We start from the raw sequence: 27500 nt of genomic DNA, 5'->3' as shown, positions 1-27500 counted from the left end.
TCACCAGTTACATGACCTTGAACAAGTCACTTGGCCTCTCTGGGCCTAATTTCTTCATCTATAAAGAACTGGAATAGATGATCACTAAGGCTCTTTTTCACTTTGTGACTACATATAGTTCTATGAATTCATCATACCTTAGGGATTTCTCATTCCTGAGTCAATAAGAAAAGATCAACTATGATCAATATACTCTTTACTGAGGCAAGAAACCATGTATACACAGATATATATCTGATACACCATATATATATTATGTATATATACCAATAATACATATTTGTGTATATGCATATGTATGTATACATACATTCATATGCATGTTTATTAGCCAGTAAAATTTTCCTTTTTTTTTTTTTATATAAGTGTAGGAACTCCCTCCTTTGAGGCAGGCAGGTAGGTAAGCAGGTACATAAGTAGGTAGGTAGATAAGAGCTACCATAAATATTTTTGTACATGTGGGTTCTTTTCTTCCTCCATGGCTCTCTTTGAGGTGTAGTAGTGGTAGTGCTGAGGCAAAGGGTAAATACAATTTAGTAACTTTGGGGGCATAGTTTCAAATTGCTTTCCAGAAAGGCTGGACCAATTTGTAGCTCTAACAGAGCTTGTATTCTAATGGAAAAAGACAATACATAAAGGCAATTTGGAAACTGGGAGAGGGAAGGGTAGGTGAGGAATGTATGGCACAGGAAGTTGTATAGTGGAGGACTGGATCAGGGCAATAAAAGATCAAAGGTGGCCTATCAGAGCCCAGGGTAGTTCAAAGGTAAGAGACCAAGGTTCCAATGGGAAAGAGGTGGATATCATGGGGGTAGTACAGGGAGATGTCCCAGGATTGCAGTAGAGGCTTGGATCCAAGCAAGACAAGGCAAAAGATTCTTTCTAGCTATTAATGTATGAACTTATGAACTCTTTAGGTCAGCTAGATGGCGCAGTAGATAGAGCACTGGGCCTGGAGTCAGGTAAACCTGAGTTCAAATTTGGTCTCAGACACTTAGGCAAATTACTTAACACTGTTTGCCTCAGTTTCCTCATCTGTAAAATGATCTGGAGAAGGAAATAATAAACCACTCTAGTATCTTTATGAAGAAAACCCTAAATGGGGTCACTAAGATTTGGGGTCATGATTAAAATATCTGAACAACAAATGAACTCTTTGATAGTTGCCTGAGGCTCAGAGGGGTTACAGAACCTGTCCATGATCTCATATCTCACATATGTAAAGAGAAAGGGTTAGAACCTAGGTCCTCCTGACTCTAGGTCTACCACTCTACCCCCTATAGTACGCTGCCTGCCTGTAGCCTAAGTAGATATATACCAAACTTATATTGTTGGTAATGTTTTATATTTTAATTAAAATTCATTTAGACCATAACTTGATTTTTTTTTTTTGCTTAACCTAGTTTCTTTTAAAACCTAGGTCTGTGGAGCAGTGCTCATTTACATGATGTATTCTAACCCATTTATTTCTATTATTACTATCCAGATGGATTATAAACAGATGGATAGTGTCATGGAATGTTAAAGACCCATAGAAAGACCTCAAGCCTACTGAGTAGATCCTTAGGGAGGATGTAGACAAGAAGGGCTTAGGACAAGGAACTGTGGAGAAGTTGTTATCTGCACTATTGAAATGAGTACACATATCTGTGAGATCATGGATCCATTGAACTATTGGAATATTGAAAGATTACTATTTGATGGAAAATGATATAATGAGTCCAAATGGCAGAGAATCTCCAAATCACTTATACTTGTTTTAAGAGTGGGTTTTAAATTTTCATTTTAATATATTCATATCTGATATTCTGAGAATTAAAAAACCTTAAGTAGTAATAATAGCTAGCATTTTGTGGCACTTCTAGGTTTACAAAGTGCCTTACATGTTAACTCATTTGATCTTCCCTACAACCTTATAAGATAAGTACTTCTTATATCCTCATTTTACAGATGAGAAAACTGAGATAGAGGTTAAATCAATTGCCCAAGGTCACACAGCCACTCAGTGTCTTAGGCAAGATTCAAATGCAGGTCCTCCCATGTCCAAGTCCCACATTCCAACCACCTACCTGCCTACACAGTGATCTCCCTTTGGAAGAGTCAGAAAGTGACCTAATTTCTCTAGCCTGCCCCATTGTATATTCAGTGACCAGAATTTCATCCAATTCAGTTCAACAGAAATTTATCATATGCTTCCTACTATATGCTTCATTGCAGATGTAGGGCCTTGCTCTATCTCAACTTATTTAAAGGATCACAACTGTAGATTCAGGAAATGGATCGAATCATGGAATCATATATTAACACCTGGAAGAGGTCATTAAGTCCAATCTCTTTAGTTTACAGAGAAGTAAACTGAGGCCAAAGAGGTTAAGTGACTTGCTCAGGGTCTCATATGTTAAAATGCTTGACTCTCCTTCAAGATTCAGTTCAAATGCCATTTACTCCCTAATTTCACCTCCACTGGAAATATTTTTTCTTCCTCATTTCTTAGATACCATATCTGATAGATAGATAGATATTAATAAATAGGTATTAGAGCTATCTCTGCATGCATTATACATCTTCCCTGTTAAATGGCAGAGATCATGTCCCATTTCTTTTGGTATCTCTTCCAGTACCTAGCACCACATCTCACACATAATAGGGGCTTGATAAATATTTGCTGAAATATTTAAATGTTTGCTAAGTTTTGACTATGTGTTTACTCTACTATTTAAAAAGAAAAATCCTTGAAATGCAGTTCCTTGGAATTAGGGACTATTTAATTTTTATTCACATGTATTTATTTCAAATATATTTGTAATACATTTATTCAAATGTATTCATATATGTTTATTCATATGTAGTCCCAGTGCCTGGCAAATGATAGATGCTTAATATATGTTTATTTGTGGATTGATTAATTGATTGATAATCCAGGAAGGTCTATCTATACTGCAACTCAGTAGCTTCGCAAGTTTCAAAGCTACTGTTTGTCAGGTTCCGTTGGAAGGAAAGAAAATGATGCTCTGCTCCTTGACCGTTTGGATACTGCTTCTTTGACACACTCCCCACAGGCTGTCAGAGCCATGTACCATCTCAGAACAATTTGTTCACTTCACTCAGAAATTACAAATGTGTTTTGTCCAATAAATCTAAATATATTTTGTAGTAGTCATTTTTCTTAATGGAAGTGTTTTCCAGATGTTGCCCAAGTCTAGTCATCTGGGCTCCCTTCCAATAAATGTGGAAAGTTTGTTTTAATAGGTTGTCACTGTTGCTTTGGTCTAACCTTTGGACTAATTGGTTCATCCCAATATGTTTGCACCAATATATAAAGCATCCAGGACATCAGAGATACACACATGTCCCTTGCCCGGTAAGTAAAGAAGTCATTTTGCTTTTCTGTTGAGTTCTAATTTTTCAGCTCAGAAAGTAGATGCTTTATTGAAGGTTTTTGGATAATTTTAATAGAAATAGTAGTTCAGAAGTTTAGAAGTTTTCTAGGGAACCACTTTGTGGTATTCACTTCCTGAAGGTTTTTTTTTTTAATATTAAATAGAATGTTTAAAAAAAAACAACTTGAGATGGTAGAATCCTCTGTATTTATTGTACTAAATTTTCTTGAAACCACTTACTCATTTTTTATCCAATGACATTTAGTAATTCTTAAGAATATTTTAAAATTTAAGTCTGGACTCATTCTAGTAACAAAATGAAATATTTTTAATCATTAAGTTTTTTGGAAATAGTTGAGGACAGGTTATATTGAGATTGCAATTTAGAGTTTTTATATTTGTGATTTGAGGATAACAGTAGCAAATTTGAACTGATTATTTTGATATGATAGTCTCATAATGATAACAGCCTGACAATAACATTATTTTCATCCTATTTAATCTAACAATACTAGAATAATTATAGTATAGTGTTGCAAAATTAGACATGGTCATCTCCTTCAAAAAATATAATCATTTTTAAATGTCCATGATGACATATCTAAAGTCTTACAGCTTTACAGTGAAATGGCTTTTTAAAATGACTAAAGTCTTCACCTCAGAAGCAGTAGTTCTTCAAGCTAGCCATTTAATACTTTGATATTGCTTTTCAGAGAAGATTTGATACCTGAAAACAGCCATGGAGTGGAAAGTGCTTCCTATTCACCTGTTGGTGTTTTGTCTTTTCTTGATACAAGTTTCTTCTCAAGGTACTTTAACCAACAAAATTCTGAAATGGTGTTTCCTTCTTGGCCTGAATCATTTATATGGGGAGTTTCCACTTAAGAATTATTGCATAGTATTTTGTTATCAATATTGTGAAAACAAAATTAACCATTTAAAAAATTGTTAATCTTTTTTAGCACCCTATAAACCTTCAGAACCGTGTAAAAAGAATATACAAGCATATGTTTTTGGGAGGGGAGAGGAGGAAGGAACTCCCCTTTCCTCTATATTTTATGCGAAGTGAATATCTTTATCATGTTTTTTTCCCCCAGAAAACACTTCAAGATATTTTATCAGCATATATAGGGTAAGAGGCAGCATGGTTTATTAGACAGATGAAAGGCTTTAGAATCAAGAATAACTGGATTCAAGTCCCATTTACCACACAGTAGCTGTAAGATCATGGGCAAATAACTTTTACATGCTCCAGACAACTCCCTAAGACTGTAGGTAGTAGGATACCAGCCTGGATAAATGGAGTGGGTTGCCATGCCAGAACGTCATCACATTATGAAATCACAGATCTGTAACACCCTCACTAAAAAAAAAAAAGTATGAGATAAAGTTATTTAAGGATTAAATCAAATTAACCCTTCTTTCCTGCCTTGTGGGTTAAAAAACATAGTCCTACCAGCTACCTGGAAGAAGTGGTTTGTATGTCATAGAAACAAGAAATATCATGGAAACAATTGATTAATGTAAGTGAAAAATCAAGTTGATTATTTTTGGCCAACATAATGGCAAAAGAGTTTGATGAATCTTTTTGTTGAATTAACTAAATTGACTCATTGTTTTGCCATCAGGTAGACTTGGTTTCAGTTTGGGAAAGTGTTACAAATGATCATTCTTCCTTTTTTTTTTTTTAAAGTGAGGCAATTGGGGTTAAGTGATTTGCCCAGAGTCACACAGCTAGTGAGTGTTATGTGTCTGAGGCTGGATTTGAACTCAGGTCCTCCTGACTTCAAAGTCAGTGCTCTATCCACTGTACCACCTAGCTGCCACGATCATTATTCTTCGAATTAGATAGCACTGATTTTTTAAAAAATATATATCATAGACTAGAGGCAGAAGGAATTTCAGAGGTCATCAAGCCCAACCTCTTGATTTTATAGATGAGGAAACTGAGGCTTGATGAGGTGAAGTGGTTTACCCAGAATAATAAGTTATAGGAATAGACTTTGAACCCAGGTTTTCAGACTCCAAACCCAATGTCCTAAGTGTCATTGGGGATGCACCTGTATCTGCATGCTTTTTTGATGGAGGGTTCTAGATCTGGTTCCACACCTTTGCTCATCCGTCTGTAATGTACGGTCCTAGAGAATTACTTGGAGCATTGAAAGATTACGTGATTTGCCCCGAAACCCTCAGACCTCTGGCTCTAAGCACACTCTGCCACATTTCCTCTGATCTGGATAAATATTACATAGTATTCAGTGTGTCAAACACATATCTTAATGTATATGTAGATTGGATCTGCATTAACAAAAAGGCTCAAGTATGTGATTTGTTTTTATTAGACTCTTAAAACTACGAGACTGTTGGGAATTGATTTTTCCCTCCAAGGCAAACAATCTCAGGAAAAAAAATTGAGATTGGAAATGATGTAGTGAAATTAAATTCTTAATGTTGGAATGTTATCATAAATAACTATAAACAGGTGAATCCTGATTGTCAAAATGGGCATGTAGACTACCTATGCTAGATATCTTCTCAATGATGTTCTTAGATTGATGAAAGCAGATATGAAATACTAAAAATATAAAGCTGAGCAGCTCAATGTAGGTGAACCTTTCTGTGCCATGAAAATAAAATGAGAAGCCTCTTAATTGTAGTATAGTGACAACTTAATACTAATTTTCACATACATTTCCAATGTGGCAAATGCTTCCTTCCTTCACTGCACTTTACTTTGCCATGATTAAACTAAAAAAAAAACCCACAAATAAAACAAAACTAATGTGATTAATCAATAATAACACAGAAAGGCAGGACACATTTCCTTTTTGAGGATTGTAACTTGCCTACCAAACTAATTTTTCACCTGTTTCAAAAATCTACCACCCACAAATTTGTATGAATCATCTGATTTTGTCCTGTCTGCTGCGCTCTCGCCTTCTTTCTAAATACTTTTTGCTCCTCCCCTTTATATATGTACATACATATGTACATATGTGTAGGCATATGTTTATGAAAACATATGTTTGTCTAAGAGGCCGAAACTCCTCCTAACCTTCCATGTGATGTTTGTGGGTTTTGCTATTGGTGTTCTGGGTTCACTACCTTGAGTCTTTTTCAGCATATTTTAGTCTCCCTCTATAGATCAAGGATAATTTTCTTTATTCTAGCAGATAAAAGTGACTGTTGCATAACCATGGCTGTGTGTCTCAAGGAGATTACTAAGAGGTTTTCTCCTGTTTGCTGCTTGATCATCGGAAGACAATTGTGCTTGTATGTTTTGGTTTCGTTGCCTTGTGTAGTTCTATTTGTTACCTTTACTCTCATGTGTAGCTGTTCTTGTTGGAATTTGGTTATTCCTCAGCCACTTGACCTCTGGGTGTGAGCAATTGACTGCCCAGAACCTTAAAGAGTGCAGTTCCCCACCCCAAGCCCATCTTGCAGTAGGAGTTGCTGGAGTGGGCCTGCTGGCATGGCCAGCAAATATTTACATAGGAACCGAAAAAAAAGGACCTTTTCCAATCCTGATATAGCAACTGAAGTCGGTCATGATGGCTGTGGCATAGAACCCCATGAGTTCCTTTTTATGTAAAACTATTGAAATGCCTAATGAAAGTATTCTCTCATTTCTAAGAATATGGCTACTTTCCTCCATATATTGGGATCCTTGGAAGGAGAAAGTGATATCATTGTCAGACAATGGAATAACAATCATAAACTTTTCCTACTGTGTATTTTCCTCTTTCAATCCAATGGGCACATAGCAAAATCTGCCCATTCCCCTACGCCCTATGCCTCCCTCCTACCCTTTTTTTTTTTTGCCATTCGATGTTTCCCTTGGTATCAAGTCAGCTGGTTTGGTCATGTTTACACTAGTATTGTGTAATTTTAGATTTACCAAGCTGTGCAGGGAGATGTGGGGAAGGGTATACTAGAGATGCCGCCTGCAACTGTGATTATAACTGTCAATACTACATGGAGTGCTGTCCTGATTACAAGAAAGTCTGCACTGTGGGTAAGTTCTTAAGCCCAACAGGCCCTCTGGAAAAGAGCACTGTTTCCTGAGATCCCTCCCTGTGGCCTTAGTTGTCTTGTTATTTTTGAATGGGCTTCTGTGTTTCATTTCACTGTTGTATGTCTTTCCCTCCCCTTGCATAAATGTTGCATTGTTGTATTTGAACATAGCGCCAAAACCTTTAGTTAGTTACCCAGACAAAATAACTGACTCTTGTATAGAGTCCTGTGAAGTATACAGCCAACTCCCTCCTCCCCAAGGTCCTGCTCTAGATGTGGATAGCAGAGTGTATAACTACAGTTTTCTTTGTTACATATAGAAAAGTTCGGATTGATAATCATTTTGAGAATTTAAATGTTTCATTACTTCATGATAGGGCCTAATCAATCATTTGTGCTCTAGGACATTCGTGTAAAGTACACATTATTCAAATGTTTAATATTAGCCATCAGATTCCTAAAGAACATTAAACTATAAACAATTAAAGTTGAGATCTCAGAAGTAATTAAGTGGAATCCAAAAGTAGGTAATATTGCTCCAACTCAAAATTAATTTTAAACCATTTTGTTGTTAATACAAAACCAATTTCATATTCAGTATAGGGAAAACATTATTATAACTTGTTGAAGTAACACTTGGTTTTGAACTTAGATGTAAAAACTAAGTTGCAATAAGAATATGATTTTAAATGGACCCTAATTAATTCAATGTTCCTTTAAACAAGGATGTTTTAAAACGGTAAAAAAAAAACCCAACAACACATTTTAAACTATGTAAATAGCCCATGCCATGTAATTAAATCACAATTATTCAAATTTATTAACATATGTCACATTTGTTCCTGATGATACTTATTAAATCCCATTATGATGAATACCATTGCCACAGAAGTCCTTCCTATATAGCATGAGATCTCTAAATCTAAACTGAAACCCACTTATATAAAGTAATATTTGATGTTATATAATTCCATTACAATAATTGAGACAAGTCCTTAGAGTTATTATAATGGAATTTGACTTCTAGTTGACATAGAACTCATAGAAGTGGTAGGACCACTGTAAGGAGGAGGTAGTGAAGGAGGAAATTTTGGCTAGCATCCTACAATAGTGGTGTCAGATTCAAACAGAAATGGTCCACTAATCTGTACATAAAGATCTCTGCAGGCCATATATTGACTTAAAATGCTTTAAGTGTTAAAATATAATATTATCTATATTTTATTATATTTTTATTTGTTTTGTTAAGTATTTTACAATTATATTTTAATCTGATACAGGCTGCACTTGGAGTTGGGTAGGCCACATGTGGCCCTGCAGCCACATGTCTGAAACCTGTGTTCTACAATACAGGCATTCCTGATTTACGAAACACCTGAAAACATCCTTTGCATACAAGCAGCTGGTCTAAGTCACACCAGAAACAGAGTGAGACTCCCCTACTTTATGTGGTTATCACTATGACCATTAAGAGAGTGGACAGAAGAAATAGAGGAGACATGTTTCTGGTGCTTCCTGAGCTTCACCTAAGCAGACCTTTCCATAGGAACAATGGTATTAACAGTGGTTGTGTTCCCAGGACAGTCCCCAATTATCTATTTGAGCCATATCTCTGAACTATGAGATTACTTATGGATTCAGGTGATAAAATTAAATTAAATTTCACAGAATGATAGGATTTTACATTTAAAACTGAAAGTAACCTCAGAAACCATGTGGTTCAACCCCCTCATTTTATAGATGAGGAAATTGAGTCTTAGAGACTTGCCTAAGGTCGTTGTTTGTCCTTCCTTCTGGAAGAGGGCCAGTGACATCAGGAAGGTGGTGTCTTGACTTGCAAGTGAATTGGATTTAAATGAGGCAGAGCTTAAAAAGTCATCAGCCTCACTCTTTCCTCCAAGGTCATCTGAGTCCAGTAGCAAGACACAGGTCAGGATGACTGGAGATAACCCCAGATGCAGTGGGAAACCTTGGCCTTTTTAAACTAAAGTCTTTCCTCAATCTCGGTTTGTCTGAAGCAACACCCATTCAATGATTTAAATGATTTAAAGCTAGGTAAGAAATGAGACAAAAGACTGCTTAGTTTGTCTACTGAAAAAACAACAACAACAAATAAACTGGGAGGGGAAAACCTTCAGGGTTTCTTGTCAAGACAGAAACAATTGCCTAAGGTCACACAGGTGGTAAACGGCAAAAGCAGGATGAGCCATTACTCTTTCCATTATACAAAATGGTTCCTTCCAACATAATTTATACAGGCTTTTGTGGGCTAGCCTGGGAACTTAACCATCATTCATACAACATTTCTTCTATGGGAAAATGCTTCCAAAGTTACAAATAAGAAATATCTAAATTTACTCTAGAATACAACCTGTCTACAAGTTGTGGAATGCCTCTGTGTGTGGCACAATATGAACACAATTTCACATTTATCTATCTACACACACACACACACACACACACACACACACACACACACACACACACACACACGTATAATTTCTTTTCCCATTTTGCTCTGGGTAGAGCTTTCCTGTAAAGGCCGTTGCTTTGAGTCATTTGCCAGAGGGAGAGAATGTGACTGCGATGCTGCCTGTAAGAAGTATGGCAAGTGCTGTGCAGATTATGAGGACTTCTGCAAAGAAGGTAAGTGTCTACCACAGTTTCAGTCAAAGGCTTCCTCCAACATTTGTTCACCTTTGCATCTCATTATATACTGAATTTTCTGCCTGGCTATGGTTATTAATCAGTTACCTCAGTTAAGGTAGCTAGTATCTAAAATTGATCACTTCAAGGCCATACTCTGACCAACTATATTATTAAGTGGGAATTTTCTTTCACAAAGAGAAATTTGAAGAGAAAAATAGTTTACTATCATTATATTACTTCATCAATATATTACATAAATAGTATACTATATGAAATAGTTTTCTACACTAATGAAATAACAGGTCTAGTCCCTAACCCTAACCTTATTAAAACCCACTAAGGGTTTTGTTTAGGATGGAAGAATAATAATGATAACAAAAACCTTAAATCCCTGATTATGTCTCTGCCAAGCTATCATTTGCAAAATCCTTTTCATGAAAACAAGATAGTTTTGGGAAGTGAATAAAAGATACTTGTATAATCTTATCGTTTTCTTTTTTCCTAAACATTCTTGAAACACCTGAGAGGAGAAAGATAGGAAACTGCTAAGACAGCAGAGTCCATGGGGAGATATTAGCTACTCATTGCTTTAATTGGAGCAAATCCCAAAAATGATGGAGACAACACCCTCCTAATTAAACACTTTAGCTCAGAGCCCATGCGGCTATCAGAAGAACAGAGGGTGAGTAAGACAAACCTCACTCAGAGCACTGGAATTTGTTTTGGCTGTTTGTCATACAAGATGAGGAGAGGGAAGGGAGATGGTGGTGGTGGTAAGGAGGGGATATAAAGAAATAAACATTGCAGAGAAAAAATATCTCATAAATATAAATTTTTTTTTGTCTAAACCTGTGATTTTTTGGGGGGAGTGTATCAGAGAACTCTTATTGTGGGAAAATGTCTACTGAAGATCAGCAACTCATATTTAAAATAATCTTAGAAGGTTGCCTGAAGGCCTTGTGAGGTTTAGTGATTTTCCCATGATTATACAGCCAATATATGTGAGAAGCAAAACTTGAACCCAGACCTTCCTGTCTCCAAAGCCAGCCCCTTATCTGCTGTACCACGCTGTCATATGCTTAGTCTAACCACCTTTACTCAAGGCAGAATACAATGCAGAAGGATAAATGGTTAATATTCTCAGTTGCCTAGCTTATATAGTACGTGTATATGGGAAGGATAGGGGATGTCAGTGTGGGGTTTACGTAAACTTGAGAAAGTACTTTTACCTGACAATAGAGACTGATTCCTGTGTTGTGATAGGGTTGCAAAAAACACTGCCAGGAAGTATCTCTTCAAGAAGAAGCAAAGAAAAGGATTAAAGAATATTCATGAAATCCCTTGGCATCAAATACCATTAAAACCAGCATTTCTGTAGGGCCCAAAGATTTGCCAACCTCAGTCAATAGCACACTCATTTCAAGTAATGTTAGTTACAATGGACATACAACACAACCACAGAATTTGGACAGCCATTTTTTCATCTTGGAAAGATTTGACCCATAGCTAACATTCCATTTTTTTTTTCATCACAAAGAGGAAAGCCTTCTAGCACAGTGTTCAGATCCACTTATCATGCTAATAAAGTACTTTAGAAAGGTGGTTGTAGTTACAATTCTTTAAAAAGGAAGAAATTATAAGCAGATACTGATTTCTCTTAAATACTTCCCTGCCCAGATGGCTCTTTGGCAGTGTTTCTAACAACTGTTATTGCTGGCATTTCTGAAGTGATCTCTTGCTGAGACTATTGTTAACTTAGCTTTGAGTGGCTGTTTGTTGATGGAAGCAGTGCTGTTTGATAATGCAGGCTATTCTTGGTATAGAATCCCAATTTTTCTTCTTTTTCACTGCTAGTCACTTTTCCTCATTATCCCTGTTTCATATTTTCTTTAGGGTCTTATTTCCTGGGTAAAAAAATAGCAGAAAATATATTATCATGTGTCTTTTCTAGACAGCTTGGAAATCCTACCACCCCTTCATTGTGAGTGAGGGGTAAAAGGGTGATGTTCATGGGACCATAGGATCTAGTATTGGAAGCAACTTTACAGATCATTTACTATGCGAGAGGCATGATAAACTCAGAAATGGAAACGTCTTAGAGGTGATCCAGTCCAATCTCTTCATTGAGCAGGTGGGAGGACCAAGGCTCATAGAGGTTAAGCAATTTGTTCCAGCTTCTACAGCTGGGTAATGACAGAGTGAAAATGAGTATACTCATTTCTTAACTCAGTCCAGTGTTTTCCTCACCAATTTAGTTATCATAGTATCATAGATCCAAATTTGGTAGAGTCCTTAGATTCCCTCTAGACCAGTGCTGTAATTTTACATATGAGTAAACTGAGGCTCAGTGAAGTGACTCATGCAGAGTCACACAGGTAGCAAGTACATGGAACAGCTGGCATTCAAACTCAGATCCCGAGACTGCCAAGTTCATGGCTTTTTCCATTTCATCACACCACAGCAGTGATTTAGAGCAATCACCTTCAGAAGTGGCCCAATTACTAATGTTTGCAGACTAGATGTTCAGGAATCCACACAGACTTGATTTTAGAAACATTTGCTCAGAGAGTTAGATATAGTTTTAGTTAAAGGGGAAAGATGTATTCAAAATGAAAAGGAACCCAAGTATAGCTAGATTCACTCCTTTTTTTTTGGCCAGGCAATCGGGGTTAAATGACTTGCCCAGGGTCACACAGCTAGTAAATGTAAGTGTTTGAGACTGGATTTAAACTCAGGTCCCCCTGACTCCAGGGGCATGCTCTCTCCACTGTGCCACTTAACCTGCCTCTAGATTTATAGTTTTGAGAGCTATATGGATTGTGGAATTGGCACTAACTGATGGATCTTGTTTGACCTCAGTGCATAATCCCACAACACCACCGCCATCTCCAAAGACTCCACCGCCATCTCCAAAGACTCCACGGCCATCTCCAGAAGCTCAGACCATCAAATCAACAACTAAACGTTCCCCGAAAACTCCCAAGAAGAGGACCCCTGACAAAGTGGTAGAATCAGAGGAAATAACAGAAGGTAGGAAGAAGATAACTGTGACAAAAGGAAGTTTTCCTAAGTGAATATATTACATATGCAGATGGTGGACTGGGGCTAGCATTTTATCATGGGGCTGTGAAAAGTTTGGAACATTCAGATACATGAAAGACTAGCTAAACTGTCTGAAAAAATAACTACTTATGTAGCATTTAAGGTTTGCAAGGCATTTTGCAAATATCTCATTTAATCCTCACAAAAATCTTATGAGGTAGGTATTATTCCCATTTTACAGAAGAGGAAACAGGGGCAGACTAGCAGTAACATGACTTGCTCAGGGTCACACAGCTCTTCAGTGTCTGAAGTAGGACTTAAACTCAGGTCTAGCCCTCTGGCCACTGAGCCGCCTGGCTGCCTCCATTTAAAATGGACAATTTAAAACTAAGTTGGCTTTCTTTAAAGTGCAGGTAAGGCGGAAGCATAATCATCGCTCTCTCTTTGGTTTCGCAAACCCAAGACTGAAAATAGGTATAAATCAATATGATCTTAAAAGCTCCACTCAGGCCTACCCCGAGTCTGGCTTCTAAGAAAGTTGTGCTTTTGAAGAGTACTGGCAAGGCTGGGATGTGGGAGAGAAATTCGTCCAACCAATATAATTTGGGTGCTCTTTTTTCATGACTCTGAAATATGTCCTGTCACGTGCAAGGGAGTACATGATGATGCCCTCTATTCAAATTCGTGCAGGAAATAGCCATTTTCTGATCAATAAAAGGTCCGACTCCATTCTTGTTTTATTTGAACTGGATGGACTACTGTGGAAAAGTTAACAGTTCACACAATCCACTTCTTTATTTGATTACAGAACATTCTGTTTCTGAAAATCAGGAATCCTCCTCTTCCTCTTCTTCTTCCTCTTCAACTGTTCGGAAAACCAAGTCTTCCAAAAATTCAGCTGCTAATACAGTACCCAAGAAGAAACCCAAAGGTTTGAGCATTGATACAGATCAAATGCTATATCAATGCTACATTAAGATTTTATAACGTGAAAATGTTGGGTGGAGGCAGTAATATTTGGTAATTTTTTTTTTAAAATTGGGAAAGGGACAATAACCATGTAAATACTGTTTCAGAAAATACAGAATGAAGATTTCTAGAAGTTTTCTTATAATTTAAATATAGTACATTTGAATAAAATTAGAGAATATTAGGCCAAGATGAGGATCCTATAAGGAAACAAATGACTAACCTCTTATAGGAAATTGACAAAAACAATGAATTTTCTAATCCAATTCAACCCAATTCTTAATGTTTACTATGTACAAGGCTTCGGAGATACAAGAACAAAACAAATAAAACAAATGCCCTGTCCCTGGGCACTTATAGATTATACACGTATAAAAATACATATATACACATTTTTAGCTGTTAAAATTTAAAACATCACTAAATCTTTTGGAATACTATATATATGTATACATGCACATATACACACATGTACATACATACATATGTACATATGTGGATTTCCTATATGTGAATATACACATACGTGCACACACACATATGCAAAGCTATGTCCTAATTAGTATGGATAATGAATCCCCTGAAATGGTTGTTATGTATTCAAATTTGCACTATTTGAAGTTATAATTCTGTAAAATGTGGTAATGGTTCCAACCCAATGGAAATATGGAAATCTACAATGTGAATTCAAATAATGCAATCACTTGAAGAGATTCATTATTTGCACTAATTGGGACTTAGGGGTGTGTGTGTGTGTGTGTGTGTGTGTGTGTCTGTGTGTACACACTTGTATAATTGGAGAGAGGAGAGAACAACTAGGAAGAGCAGATTCAGGAAAGGATCCTTCAGGAGGTGGCATATGTTCTGAGCCTTTCAGAAAGTTGGGGAGGGATTCTAAGAGACAGAAGTATGGAGGGAATAAACTCCAGCCTATGCAAAGACATGGAGGCTGGAGAAAAGAATGCTGTATTCCATTAACAGCAGATAAGCCAATCTGGATGAAACACAAAGTTCGTGAAGGGGAATAATATGAAATAAACCCAAAAAGGCAGCCTGGAGCCAGTTCTTTAAGAACTTTAAATGCCAAGTTAAAGATGTTGTATTTTGTCCTCAAGGTGAGAGGGAAGGCTTCTGTGATGGGGAGTGACATGGTCAGATTTTGCTCTCAGAAGAATTTTTTTTGGCAGTGGGGTAGTGGAATAGAGGAGAGAGTGGTAATCATGAGTCCAGCTAGGAGGCTGTTTGCAAGAGTCTAGGAAAGAAGTGATAAGAACCTGAACTAGGGTTGTGAGTGAAGGAAAAGGGTATGGATGCAAGGCATGTTGTGGAAGTAGAACTGACAATACTCAGCAACTAACTGGGCACCAGCGGTAGGAGGGATGAGGAGAGGGAGAATTATTCTTACTGACTCTCATGCTCTCTCCTTTCTTCTAGTCCCCAAACCTCACCTACCATTCCTCACTCTATTCAATCCCCTTACTCTTTTCTCTGATGCTCATATATACCTCTCTTCCTAGTCAGTGACTTTGCTCTCTTATCTGATGCTCTTTGACTCCGTGGTCTCTCTTCTCACTGAGTTCCATATTGACCATAGGGGTCTCACTTCTATTCCATATTTACCTTGGGGCATTTCCTATATAACCTGAAGTTATCAACATCTTGCGAAAAAAACTAATGGGGGATACACGTTTTGGGGATTTTTTTTGTTTGTTTTACTGCAGAAGCACACATTGGCCTCATTATGTGTGAGAAAAGAGTAGTTAGAGAAAGGATAACAGCTCATAGGCATATATGTATAAGAAGAAAGAGCTGGGGCTGAGACAATAGTGTTTCTTGAGAAAATGGATAAGGGAACTGGGATTATAGGATGAAGAAGATTGAGAGAGCAGATGAGAAGAGAAATGAAGAGAAGAAACGTTTGGGAAAGGAGAGTATGATGGGCATGCCCATTTTCCCTGAAATTCCATTAGTTGCCTCTCATTGTATAACAAGAATATGTTACATTTTCATAATGCTTTTTACCCTTTACATTCTTCTCTCTATTGATACAGATGATAGCATTGTGAGGCAGGGAGTACAGGTAATTTGTTACATCATCATTTTACTTATATGAAAACTAAAGTCCAAAGAAGTTATGTGACTTGACCAGAGTAACACAACTAGTAAGTGAGAGGAAGGACCTGTACGTGAAAGCAATGCAAAGGCCATTCAAAAATTAACTTGAGATGTGCATTTTTCCATAGCTAATGATTCCAAGAAGAAGAGAACCCCCAAAGACAAGCCTGCTCCAGCACCTCCAGTTGTAGATGATGCAGGAAGTGGATTAGACAATGGACCTTTCAAGCCCACTGCTGCTCCTAAAGCTGCTGTTCCTACCTCCCAGCCCAATAAAGTCACCACAACACTCAAAATGACAACAGCAGCACCACCAGTAACTTCTAAGGAGAGTAATAAGGTCACATCTAAAGAGACAACTAAAACAACTGAAAAGGAGACATCAACAGCTACTAAAGAGACATCAGCTGTAACAAAAGAGGTGACTAGTACAGATAAACATACCTCAACTACAGGTAAAGAGACAACTACTTCAGCAAAAGAAACACTGACTACAGAGACAATGACAGCTGCTAAAGACCCTAAGCCCACACCTAAGGACCCTGAGCCCACACCCAAAGACCCCAAACCTACACCTGAGGACCCTAAGACCACACCCAAAGACCCCAAACCTACACCTGAGGACCCTAAGCCCATACCCAAAGACCCCAAACCTACCCCTGACGACCCTAAGCCCACACCCAAAGATCCCAAACCTACCCCTGAGGACCCTAAGCCCACACCCAGAGACCCCAAACCTACCCCTGAGGACCCTAAGCCCACACCCAGAGACCCCAAACCTACCCCTGAGGACCCTAAGCCCACACCCAGAGACCCCAAACCTACCCCTGAGGACCCTAAGCCCACACCCAGAGACCCCAAACCTACCCCTGACGACCCTAAGATCACACCCAAAGACCCCAAACCTACACCTGAAGACCCTAAGACCACACCCAAAGACCCCAGACCTACACCTGAGGACCCTGCTCCCTTCACCAAAGACACAACTTCTGCACCTACTACACCTGAAGTGACTACAATTGCTAAGGATAAAGTAACCGAAAAAGATACACCTAATAATACTCCCAAAATCACAGCTGTTCCACCTAAGGTGACAAGTACAACCACTAAAGTGACAACGAGAACAGCCAGTTCACCAAAAGTGACAACTAAAGTGACAACTACTACAGCTAAAGCAACAACTACTGCCACCAAAGTGACCACTACTACTGCTAAAGAGACAACTACCAAAGCTGAAGAAACAGTGACTGTATCAGATGAGAAAACTCCCAAAGTGACAACTCTTACACCTAAAAAGCCAACTCCTGAAGTGACAACTACCACAACCAAAGAGACAACTACCACAACCAAAGGGACAACTGCTGCACCGGATGAGACTACAACAACCCCCAAAGTCACCCCTAAGCCTAAAACGACAACTCCTGTCCCTAAAGTGACAACTACCACAACCAAAGAGACAACCGCTGCACCGGATGAGACTACAACAACCCCCAAAGTCACCCCTAAGCCTAAAATGACAACTCCTGTCCCTAAAGTGACAACTACCACAACCAAAGAGACAACTACCACAACCAAAGAGACAACCGCTGCACCGGATGAGACTACAACAACCCCCAAAGTCACCCCTAAGCCTAAAATGACAACTCCTGTCCCTAAAGTGACAACTACCACAACCAAAGAGACAACTACCACAACCAAAGAGACAACCGCTGCACCGGATGAGACTACAACAACCCCCAAAGTCACCCCTAAGCCTAAAACGACAACTCCTGTCCCTAAAGTGACAACTACCACAACCAAAGAGACAACCGCTGCACCGGATGAGACTACAACAACCCCCAAAGTCACCCCTAAGCCTAAAATGACAACTCCTGTCCCTAAAGTGACAACTACCACAACCAAAGAGACAACTACCACAACAAAAGAGACAACTGCTGCACCAGATGAGACTACAACAACCCCCAAAGTCACCCCTAAGCCTAAAACTACAACTCCTGTCCCTAAAGTGACAACACCCAAACCAGTGACAACAACAAAAGAGACAACCACAAAAGCTAAGGAAACAACCATTGTAACAAAAGACAGAACTACTCCTTTGGTTCCAACTCCTGACCCTAAAGTGACCAACAAGAAGACTCCATCTGCACCTAAGGAACCAGTAACTACACCTAAAATCACAACTACAAGTGAAGAGACATCAGCAGTAACTGAAGTGAGCTCTACGCCACTGGCTGAGACTATCCTTCGAACCACTCCTGGACCCAACAGAAGGCCAAACTTGGAAATAACAACTCCTCTTACTATACCAGAACTCACTCCAAAGAATGAAGATGTAAATATTTTCGAGCAGCAGAAGCCTTACCTGAATCCTAGGCCTCCCGTGTTTATTCCAATAGGTATCCCGGGTTTTAGCATCTATGGGGGAAGACCCAGTCAAGGCATTGTTAACATCCCAATGCTTTCAGGTAATTTGAACAGTCTGATATTCTTCTATTTTCTGTGTGTAATGATGACATGTCTACAAAATTATATTATCTGAAATGATCAGTGTTCAGCATCAGGAAAATATATATTCCATCAGACTAGCCATGATAAGGATCAAAGGAAAAATGATATGGTAGAACATCTGGAATTGGTTTATCTTGTTATCTTTGATAGATTTTGATTTGTCCAGGCTACTTCTAGAGGTCATCACCTGAAACTGGGAGATGGTGATTTTTATGTTATTCTTTAAAAGAATTAAAACTGGTAATGATATTTTGGTACTTTTTAAAAATACGAAACATTTGAGAGCAAATTATTGCCAATCCACTAAAAGTTTAATACATCTTGTCCACCTTAAAAATGGTAAAACAAGAAGCAAACAAAAAAAACATGAGCTCACCAAAACTCCAAAAAGATACTTCAAAAAGTCTGTTACATAGGCACAATGACAGTTCATTAGTCAGTTTTTTCAGTAGTCTTGAGTTGAAGAATGCTGATTTTTTTACCAGCCACTCCTGAGATGTTTCTGGTATCTTGAAGCTGTCCACATTTGACATGTTTCTCTAGGTCAGCAGCAATCATCAGTCTTTTGAAACCAAGGCACTAAATGGTACAATGACCATTCAGTGAGCCTGAAAGCTCATTATAAATAAATGACTCTTTAAGAGCCCTACATTTCTTATACTGTCAAAAGAGCTGGTTGAACTTTAATCTACAGACTCCTTTAAACATTTCAATGATAAAAATCTCAATCCTACCATAAAAAGTGAAATGAAAACTTCTTCAATACTTTATGCTTTAGTAGTATTTAGCAGTAATACTTTAGTAGATCTGTAAGCTAGTTGATAAGGGTACTCCCTCCAACAGGCAGACCTTGAAACCTGCCCACACTTTCTTATTCCATGTAGCATTTCTCCTTGTCCTCCAGTAAATACTTCACAAGAAGCCCACCCACCATTCTTGGAGCCTTCTGATAGAGGTGTCTAGATATTATATTGATTATATGTTATATATCATATATTATATTGATAGTATGTTATATGGATTACATTATATTGTTATGTTATGTTATATCATATCATATCATATATTGATACTACTGAGTACACAGCCTTTCTTTTTTCTGAACTCTCCTCATCTCCCCTTGACTCTCCCTTCTCTTAGCTGCTTTGTCATTCGAGTTCTGAGAAGAAAAATCAAATCAATCCTGCCATTCCTGGTAAAGATACCTGAATCAATTGCTTATCATTCTAATCACTATTCTCTATGACTTTTTCTCTCCAAAACAATATTTCTGAGCCACCTCTCCCCAATGTGTGCTATCTTCTTCTGTTAGAATGTAAGATCCTTGAGGGCAGGCTGTTTTGCTTACTTGTATTTTTATCACTAGCACTTACCATGGTGCCTGGTACACAGTAGAACATGAGCTGGACTGATGATTTCGTTGGTATAGGGAACTAACTCCTGGTGAGCAAACTCTACCTATAAAAGTTGGCATTTTTGTTGCAGCTTATAGCTAGAGAGTTGACGAGAATGAAGAGAAATTAAGTGAGTTGCCCAGGGTTACATAGCCAGTATGAATTAGAGTTCTTCCTGTCCAATTTCCATCTATTATGTCATGCTGCCTTTAGTAAGTCCTTAATCAATGCTTTTTTCATTCATTCATATTCATTCATTTTCCTTAACTCTTCCTCTCTTTTATAGTCATAATTTTTTGATAATCTCTTTTATGCCACTTCTTGTATACACTTCTTCACTAGTAAAGTGTTTAGTCTACTAACATGCACTACATAGCTCTCTATTGCCTTGGAATAACCTATAATTATGATTCTTTGAAGACAGAGGTATTTATTCCATGAGTCATAATGGAAACCTATTGGGTTTAAAAAATGGTTGGGTTTTTTTGTTTGTTTCAGAGAAAATCTTAGGGTCATTTAAAGTAGTGCAAAATTTTCCAAATGCAATTTAGACTGCTATTTTTACTCCTTTTCATTTCTGGGCCTAATTTATTGCCCATCTGCAGAACTGAACAACAACAAAAAACAAAGGTTTTCCACATTGGGTTAAAGTATCCTCGTAGAATCACAAAGTTTTAGGTTTGGATTCAGAAATCAGCTAAAGGTCTAAGATGCTCATTCCATAGGAGAAAACTGAAGTCAAGTGGTTATGTGTCAAGGCCACATAACTAGGGAGTTATCAGTCAGGCCTAGAACCCAGGGCTCCTGACTATATTTAGATTCCATGAAAAAGAGCTTTAAACTTACTTGGTTGGTCTTTTAAGTTTAACTTTAGTGGAATACTTTCTAAACAGAATAGAATTATGAAATATATGATCATCTTATCACCTTTGAAATCCAGTCCTATCCCTTCTGTTTTGAATTATGTTATCTAAAGGCAGAAATTAGGATTAAAAAAAAGCCACTGAATGTAGTAGAATCTAGAGGAAGGAATGAAAAAAATTATTTTATGTTTTATATTCTCCTTCCCTTCTCCACCTCATTCTCCCACCAATGTATACTTTATACTGATTATTTCAGATGAGACTAACTTATGCAATGGGAAGCCAGTAGATGGACTGACTACTTTGCGCAATGGGACATTGGTCGCATTTCGAGGTGAGCTGAACATAAAAAACCCTCTCTTCTTACTGTTTGACTTTGTGGCATTTATGAGAATACCACAGCTGTGAAATATTGTCTTGGGGGGGAGCATGGTGTTGGATCTGCTCATTGGAAAAGACTCATATGATGCTTCCAGACACTGGGACTTTCAGATATTGTCTTTGTAAAATATGCTGTATGAAAAATGTGGTTGCCTACTTGGAGCCTGAAGTGAAATAAATGCATTCAGAGATGCATTCAAAATACTTGGGCAGGTAGGATATTTCTTCTCTGCCCATGAGGTTGTGCCAGTTTCATTTCATGCTGATTAGTATGACTTCAAAATTTCTACTTCTTGCCTTTCTTTTGGAAAAATATCACTAAAGCTTGATGCATAGATGTAGGTATATCAAAAAGGCAGGAAGGGAAGTGGATGAGTTGTTCAAGGTCACAACTAGATGGTTGCAACATAAATTTTAGTTCTATCATAATCCTTATTCCATATATTTGCACCTCCGTGTTTGCTTCACAGATTCATTGGTTTTTCTGCTCTAGGTACCCTCTCTTCCTACACAGGCTGCAACCTAATACACCTTACTAGACAATCTTCATGAATTGATGTGACTAAAAATGCCATCACCTTGTGTCCAACCTTCTGGGCTTAGGCTTCTGAAAAAAAAAAAACCAAAAAAACTAGTCTGTCTTTGAACAACTGATGTTGTCTGTTGCCAGGATGGTACTCAAAGCCTTGACACCTTGGTAGAACCTACTAGGGCTTGACCTCTGTTGGCATTGCTTTCAAGAGCCCAGGGTCATTCTATCACACCAAGATAGAAGTACTGGAGTTGGATTTTAATGGAGAATAGCCATATTTACCCTGTAAGCATTAGATTATTTTGAATCTGGAGATCTTAATTATCAATCTTTTTGTTATTTCTTAAGAAATTTTAATAGCTGTGCTAGTGTAATTTTGAAAATGTTAAGATTTTCACATTGGACAAGAATTCCCAATAGTGCTAATACTTTTTATTCATATATTGATTTCTATTTTTCCAAAATGTTTTCATGCATACAAGGATGGCTACCTTGAAGAAGTTCCAACTGTAAACTGGCTTTTGGGATAAAATTAAGTCACTATGTTTACTCTTTTCTTACATCTTTAGGTCATTATTTCTGGTTGTTGAATCCATCCACTCCACCATCACCAGCTCGAAGAATTACTGAAGTTTGGGGTATCCCTTCTCCCATTGACACTGTCTTTACTAGATGTAACTGTGAAGGAAAAACTTTCTTTTTTAAGGTGAGTAAAATAACTTACCAAAAAAAAATGGCAGCAGTAATTTTGCTCATTGATGTATTATTGGTCATGAGGGTTCAAAAAGATAGGCTAACGTTAAGTATCACAGAGCCATTCTACTCATAAGTTTTTGTTCATGGATATTTAATGATAAGAACAACAAAATCTAAAGATTACCAGTTAGTGAACTGTGTTTCTAGATTCTTTCTCCTCTTATTTATAAAAAGATGAAATGTATCTGTAGGCATAAAATTAGATTTAATCTTAGTAGACACATATTTAATGGTTCATCAGTATCCAGGGATGGGGAACCTGTGGCCTTGAGGCCATATGTGGCCTTCTAGGTCCTTGGATGCTAGGTCCTTTGAGTCCAAGTTTTACAGAACAAATCCTTTCATTATGGGGATTTGTTCTGTGAAGTTTGGATTCAGTCAAAGGATCACACTTGAAGACCTAGAGGGCCACATGTGGCCTTGAGGCCGCAGATTCCCCACCCCTGCTTCTCCACCAATGATAACTGAAAACCATCCAAACTTCTACACATGCTTTCATGAGTTTCTCTAATCAAAAATAAACAACAAAAAATATACGTGGCTGTAAAATTTTTGGTAATGAGCCTCTTTAAACACAGTGAGGCTGTTTCTCAAATGGCGTATATTCACTGGACCCATGCTGGGCCATTTCTAGCTTGGTAGGACCCTTTGAATTTGTGCTCTGCCCTCCACAATGTGACTCCTATCTCCTAAAATATTCTAGTAGTATTTGTCTCCCCCTCCACATCTCTACCCTTTTCATCTACTATTCATTCTTGTCAAGTTGGTCTAACTATTCCCCATACATGACAGTCTATTTCTTCCTTTGGTCCCTCTGCACAAATGCATCAGTCCAGAATGCACTCCCTTAACTCCATTTTATAGAATCTTTAACTCAGATGCTACTTCCTAAAGGAGGCTTTTCCTGACACAAACTCCTCCCTACTACTAGGTACAAGAAGACTTTCTCTTGATGCTTGTATTAACATTATATTTATTTGTTCACGTATACATTCTATTATTAATAGAATGCAATCTCCCTGAAGGCAGAAACTATTTCTCTATTTCCCAACACCTAGTGGCACACAGACACTCTACAGTTACTTGATGTATTGAAATTGTTGATGGCATCATATTTTGGAAAGGGCACTGGATTTTCATTTCATTATCTGGCTCCTTATCTTAATACTTGTTTGACTTTGGACAAGTCATTTAACCCAGTTTCTTTATCTGTAAAATGAGGAGTTGGACTGGTTGACCTCTAGGTCCTTCCAGCATAGGTCTGTGGTTCTGTGATCCTAAATGAATTTGAATTACCTCTGTACCATGATAGAGCAGTAGTAGGAGATAACTTACAAAAAATAGTTTCCACTAAGATAAAGGTTTTACCTCAGGCATTTAATTAAGGAAGTATTTACTAAATTCCCTCCTCCCTGCTCCCCGTCTCCTACCCCCCAATTTACTAATATTTTGTTATCACGTATTAGGATTCTCAGTACTGGCGATTCACCAATGATGTAAAAGATCCAGGTTATCCTAAATCAATTGTTAAAGGATTTGGAGGTCTAAATGGGAAAATAGTGGCAGCTCTATCGATAGCAAAATACAAAAACAGGCTGGAATCTGTGTATTTTTTCAAGAAAGGTACGTAGAGTTTAAATTATCTGCAGAATTATGACACTTTTAAGATGTGTACAAAAATCAACATACTTGAGACAGCTGAAGCTTTGGTTGCCAGGGAAACATACATCTACTTAACTTCTGTGTTTATTATTAGGTTTACTGCTACCAAAGGTATTTTTCGGCTATAGCTGCCTTGTAGATAGGGGAGTACTAGCCTGGGAGTCAAAGGACTGGGTTCTAGTGCCCACTAGTCTTGCTGCTCTACCATTAATTTGCTTGCCTGATCTTTGTAAAGTTGCATGAAATTTTTAGGCTTCAATTTTCCTGATTCATAAAACAAAGGCGCTATAAATATATTGAACTAAAAGTTCCTCTCTCTGCTAATTATTTTAATAACTGTTTTATGATTTTAATGTAATGCCTCTTGGAATAATTTTTTGGGGGTGCTTAAAACATGAGACATGAATAATAAACCAGTTCAAACTTTGAAAGCTACTTTTTTATCTTTTCCTAAATGAACAACTTTCACAATATAATCTATTTCCATATCAGGTGGCACCATTCAACAGTATACTTACCAACAGGAACCAATTAAAAAGTGTTCTAGAAGATCCACTGTAAACTATTCAGTTTATGGAGAACCCACCCAAGTCAGGAGGCGTCGCTATGAGCGGGCTATCATTCCCTCCCAAACACATACCATTAGAATAAGCTATTCACCTGTCAGAGTCACTTATCAAAAAGGTAAGCCACATATTTTGTTACATATGTTGTTAGAATGAAAGTTTAAATGATTGTTATTTGGCTTCATATAGTAAGGCTATGAGCAAACACCTAAGCAGTCTGAATCGGGGGACGTGGAATTCAAAATTATGCCATGATTTATGTTACTTGGTACAAAACCTTTATTCCCAGAAATTACACAAAGGTCAGTGTTGTACTGTCCCCCTACTTTACTTCTCTGTCTGGGAAAGGAGTTTCATTTACTCGGTTTGGCTTATGGTCTGATTTATGGTCTACTTATGGTCTTAAATATCTTTTGCGATATAAAAAATGTGTCTCACACACATAGGTTTGCTGCATAATGAAGTTAAAGTGAATACACTTTGGAGAGGCCTTCCAAATATGGTTACCTCAGCTATAGCACTGCCTAACATTAGAAAACCTGATGGCTATGATTACTATGCCTTTTCCAAAGGTAAGTGATTAAGATAAATCTTAATGGCTCTATGAGCTGACTATTCAACCACGAATAATTCAAAGACAGACAATTGTGAACTGGTGACTAGAGAGATAAGATCTAAATATCTTTGCTTCAATCATTTAAATTTATAGGTATAAAAAATTGTATCCTATCATTACGGAGATTGGAACTCTGTAAAGTTAAATAACAGTAATCCGAGTAAAATTTTGTAGATCGTCTGTGAAGCTTTACTACAAATTTCAGTATACAGAGTATACAGATTTAAGTTTGCTAAATTCATTTAATTTGCCTAAGAATTTTCCTCCAGTTCATTATTTTACAGATTAGTGTGGACACTTTTTTGAGGGGCAGATAGAATAATTTGACACATAACATGTAAATGAATTAAAAAAGGATTTCATTTGCTGGTTTAAAGTAAGAAAATTTGTGTTCAAATCCCAGCTCTTTCACTTACTCTCTGAAGGACATTGGGAAAGTTATTTAACCGACCAGACGACCACAGGTCTATATGACTCTTCTAATTTTGAAAAATGTTCATTTAGAAATTATTAACAGTCACCTATCTGAAATGTAGCAAAAGTTCATATTTCAAACAAGTGTCTTGTTTGTCAGAAAATTTGAATATCAAATGAGAAAAAGGGCTTTAGTGGGATAATAAAAACAAATTATTTCTATTTTATTAAAAATGTTTTCTTTTCATCTAGATCGATATTACAACATTGATGTGCCTAGCAGAACAGCAAACTTAATCATCACCCGTTCTGGACAGACACTATCCAATGCCTGGTATAAATGTCCTTAAGTCTGATTTCAAAAGAAATGAAAAACTTAAAAGAAAATAATATTTTGAGACAAAAACGATTTTATTAAAAGTTGTTGAAATGTGTGCATACCAATTTAAGTACAAAGCACGTTTAACCTCAGCAATCACTACACTAAAACACTAGCAGATATGACAGTCTTATTAACAATTAAAATAACAGTTTACAAAACTTTTAATTAATATTTCCTCTGTTTAATCCTCCTCTGCCTCCCATTGCATGGGTGACACCTGTAGGAGGAAAAAAAAGAAGCAAATATAAATATTCCCTTTAAAAAAAAATCTATCAACAAGGGTGTCAGGTTTTCCACTCTATTTTTATGACAGGCTAGAATGCAAATGATTTCCAGTTTTTATTACTATTACATATTTAAAAGTGAGTTTTACATTTTTATGACACTAAGACTCAGTATACAATTTCTGTGTAGGAAAGTAGGATAAAGGAACTATTAAAAGACTCCTCCATCTTTGTATTAGTTAGGTAGAATCACCTAAAAATACTTTCATTTGTGTTACATGTAAAGAGGAAACATGGGAAGTGATGGTTAAAGATCAGATACAACATTTCAATTTTTCAAATTTTATTTTAGATGAGGAAAGAACATAATTACATAATGTGTCATCAGTCAAATGTAATGATGCAATAACCCTCTTTCCCCAAATTAGTCCCTAAAGTATACATATTTGGTAGAGAATGTTAATTTGCTCAGGTTTAGGACTCTTGTTCTGATTCACATGAACTATTTCTCCCTCCTGCCCCTCCACCCAACCATGTTCTTAGTCATGAGAGAATCTTACCTCTTTGTCGGTTAAACTGACGACCCCGGACACCTGTTCTCAAAGTCTGAGGCTGGAGCCTAACTCGTCTGAAAGGCTTAGGTTGACTACTGCTAGTATCTGAGAAGAGAAGATAGCTTAGATGAGTTTGTCACTGAAGTAAAAGCTAATTGCATGAATGGATAAAACTGCAAACAAATGTCCTTTAGATTTAATGTTTTTAAAAACTATTTAATCATGTAATATGTTGAATTTTTAAAAACAAAATAAAAACCTCAGAATGAAAAAGTGCTTACCTTTTTTCTTTGACTTTTAAATATTATCTGGTTAACTGAATGACATTAATTTCATATAAAAAACTTCAAAGAAGGAGTGAACTATTTTATCTATTCTAAACAACTGTTAAGAATTATTACTTTGATTTCTCAAGTCAAAATAATTTATCAAGAAAACCACTACATTTTTATGCTTCATTTGTTCTTTCTTTAAAATAT

General features: G+C 37.2%; 2 protein-coding genes across 7 annotated transcripts in view; one reads left to right on the top strand and one right to left on the bottom strand.

The window, feature by feature from the left end:
- Window positions 1-3342: 3342 nt before the first annotated feature.
- PRG4 (proteoglycan 4) lies at window positions 3343-27294 on the top strand. Of its 3 annotated transcripts, XM_020984410.2 has the most exons (13): window positions 3343-3361; window positions 4094-4189; window positions 7273-7395; window positions 9921-10040; window positions 12903-13073; window positions 13894-14016; window positions 16298-18634; window positions 21191-21268; window positions 22417-22553; window positions 24070-24226; window positions 24758-24949; window positions 25278-25403; window positions 26114-27294. In XM_020984410.2, exons 2-13 carry the CDS (start codon window positions 4120-4122, stop codon window positions 26209-26211), a joined length of 3732 nt encoding a protein of 1243 aa, XP_020840069.1. In that variant the 5' UTR covers window positions 3343-3361; window positions 4094-4119; the 3' UTR covers window positions 26212-27294. The 3 variants fall into 3 exon arrangements, with proteins under 3 accessions (XP_020840069.1, XP_020840071.1, XP_020840072.1); XM_020984412.2 differs by lacking the exon at window positions 7273-7395 and having other exon boundaries at window positions 3344-3361; XM_020984413.2 differs by lacking the exon at window positions 13894-14016 and having other exon boundaries at window positions 3344-3361.
- TPR (translocated promoter region, nuclear basket protein) overlaps window positions 26254-27500 on the bottom strand; it is a 68858-nt gene continuing 67611 nt past the window's right edge. For all 4 annotated transcript variants that reach the window (XM_020984407.2, XM_020984409.2, XM_020984408.2 and 1 more), the window contains 2 exons: window positions 27028-27126; window positions 26254-26460 (listed from right to left, as the gene is read on the bottom strand). In XM_020984407.2, coding sequence (XP_020840066.1) covers window positions 26405-26460; window positions 27028-27126 — 155 coding nt within the window. In that variant the 3' untranslated portion in view covers window positions 26254-26404. The remainder of the gene's footprint in view (window positions 26461-27027; window positions 27127-27500) is intronic.

This window comes from Phascolarctos cinereus, unplaced genomic scaffold, assembly GCF_003287225.1.
Source record: "Phascolarctos cinereus isolate Bilbo 61053 unplaced genomic scaffold, phaCin_HiC Scaffold_5;HRSCAF=322, whole genome shotgun sequence".
In the NCBI taxonomy this organism is placed as follows: Eukaryota; Metazoa; Chordata; class Mammalia; order Diprotodontia; family Phascolarctidae; genus Phascolarctos; species Phascolarctos cinereus.
Note: the sequence above shows the minus strand (reverse complement) of the source record. Positions and strands in the feature narration are given on the sequence as shown.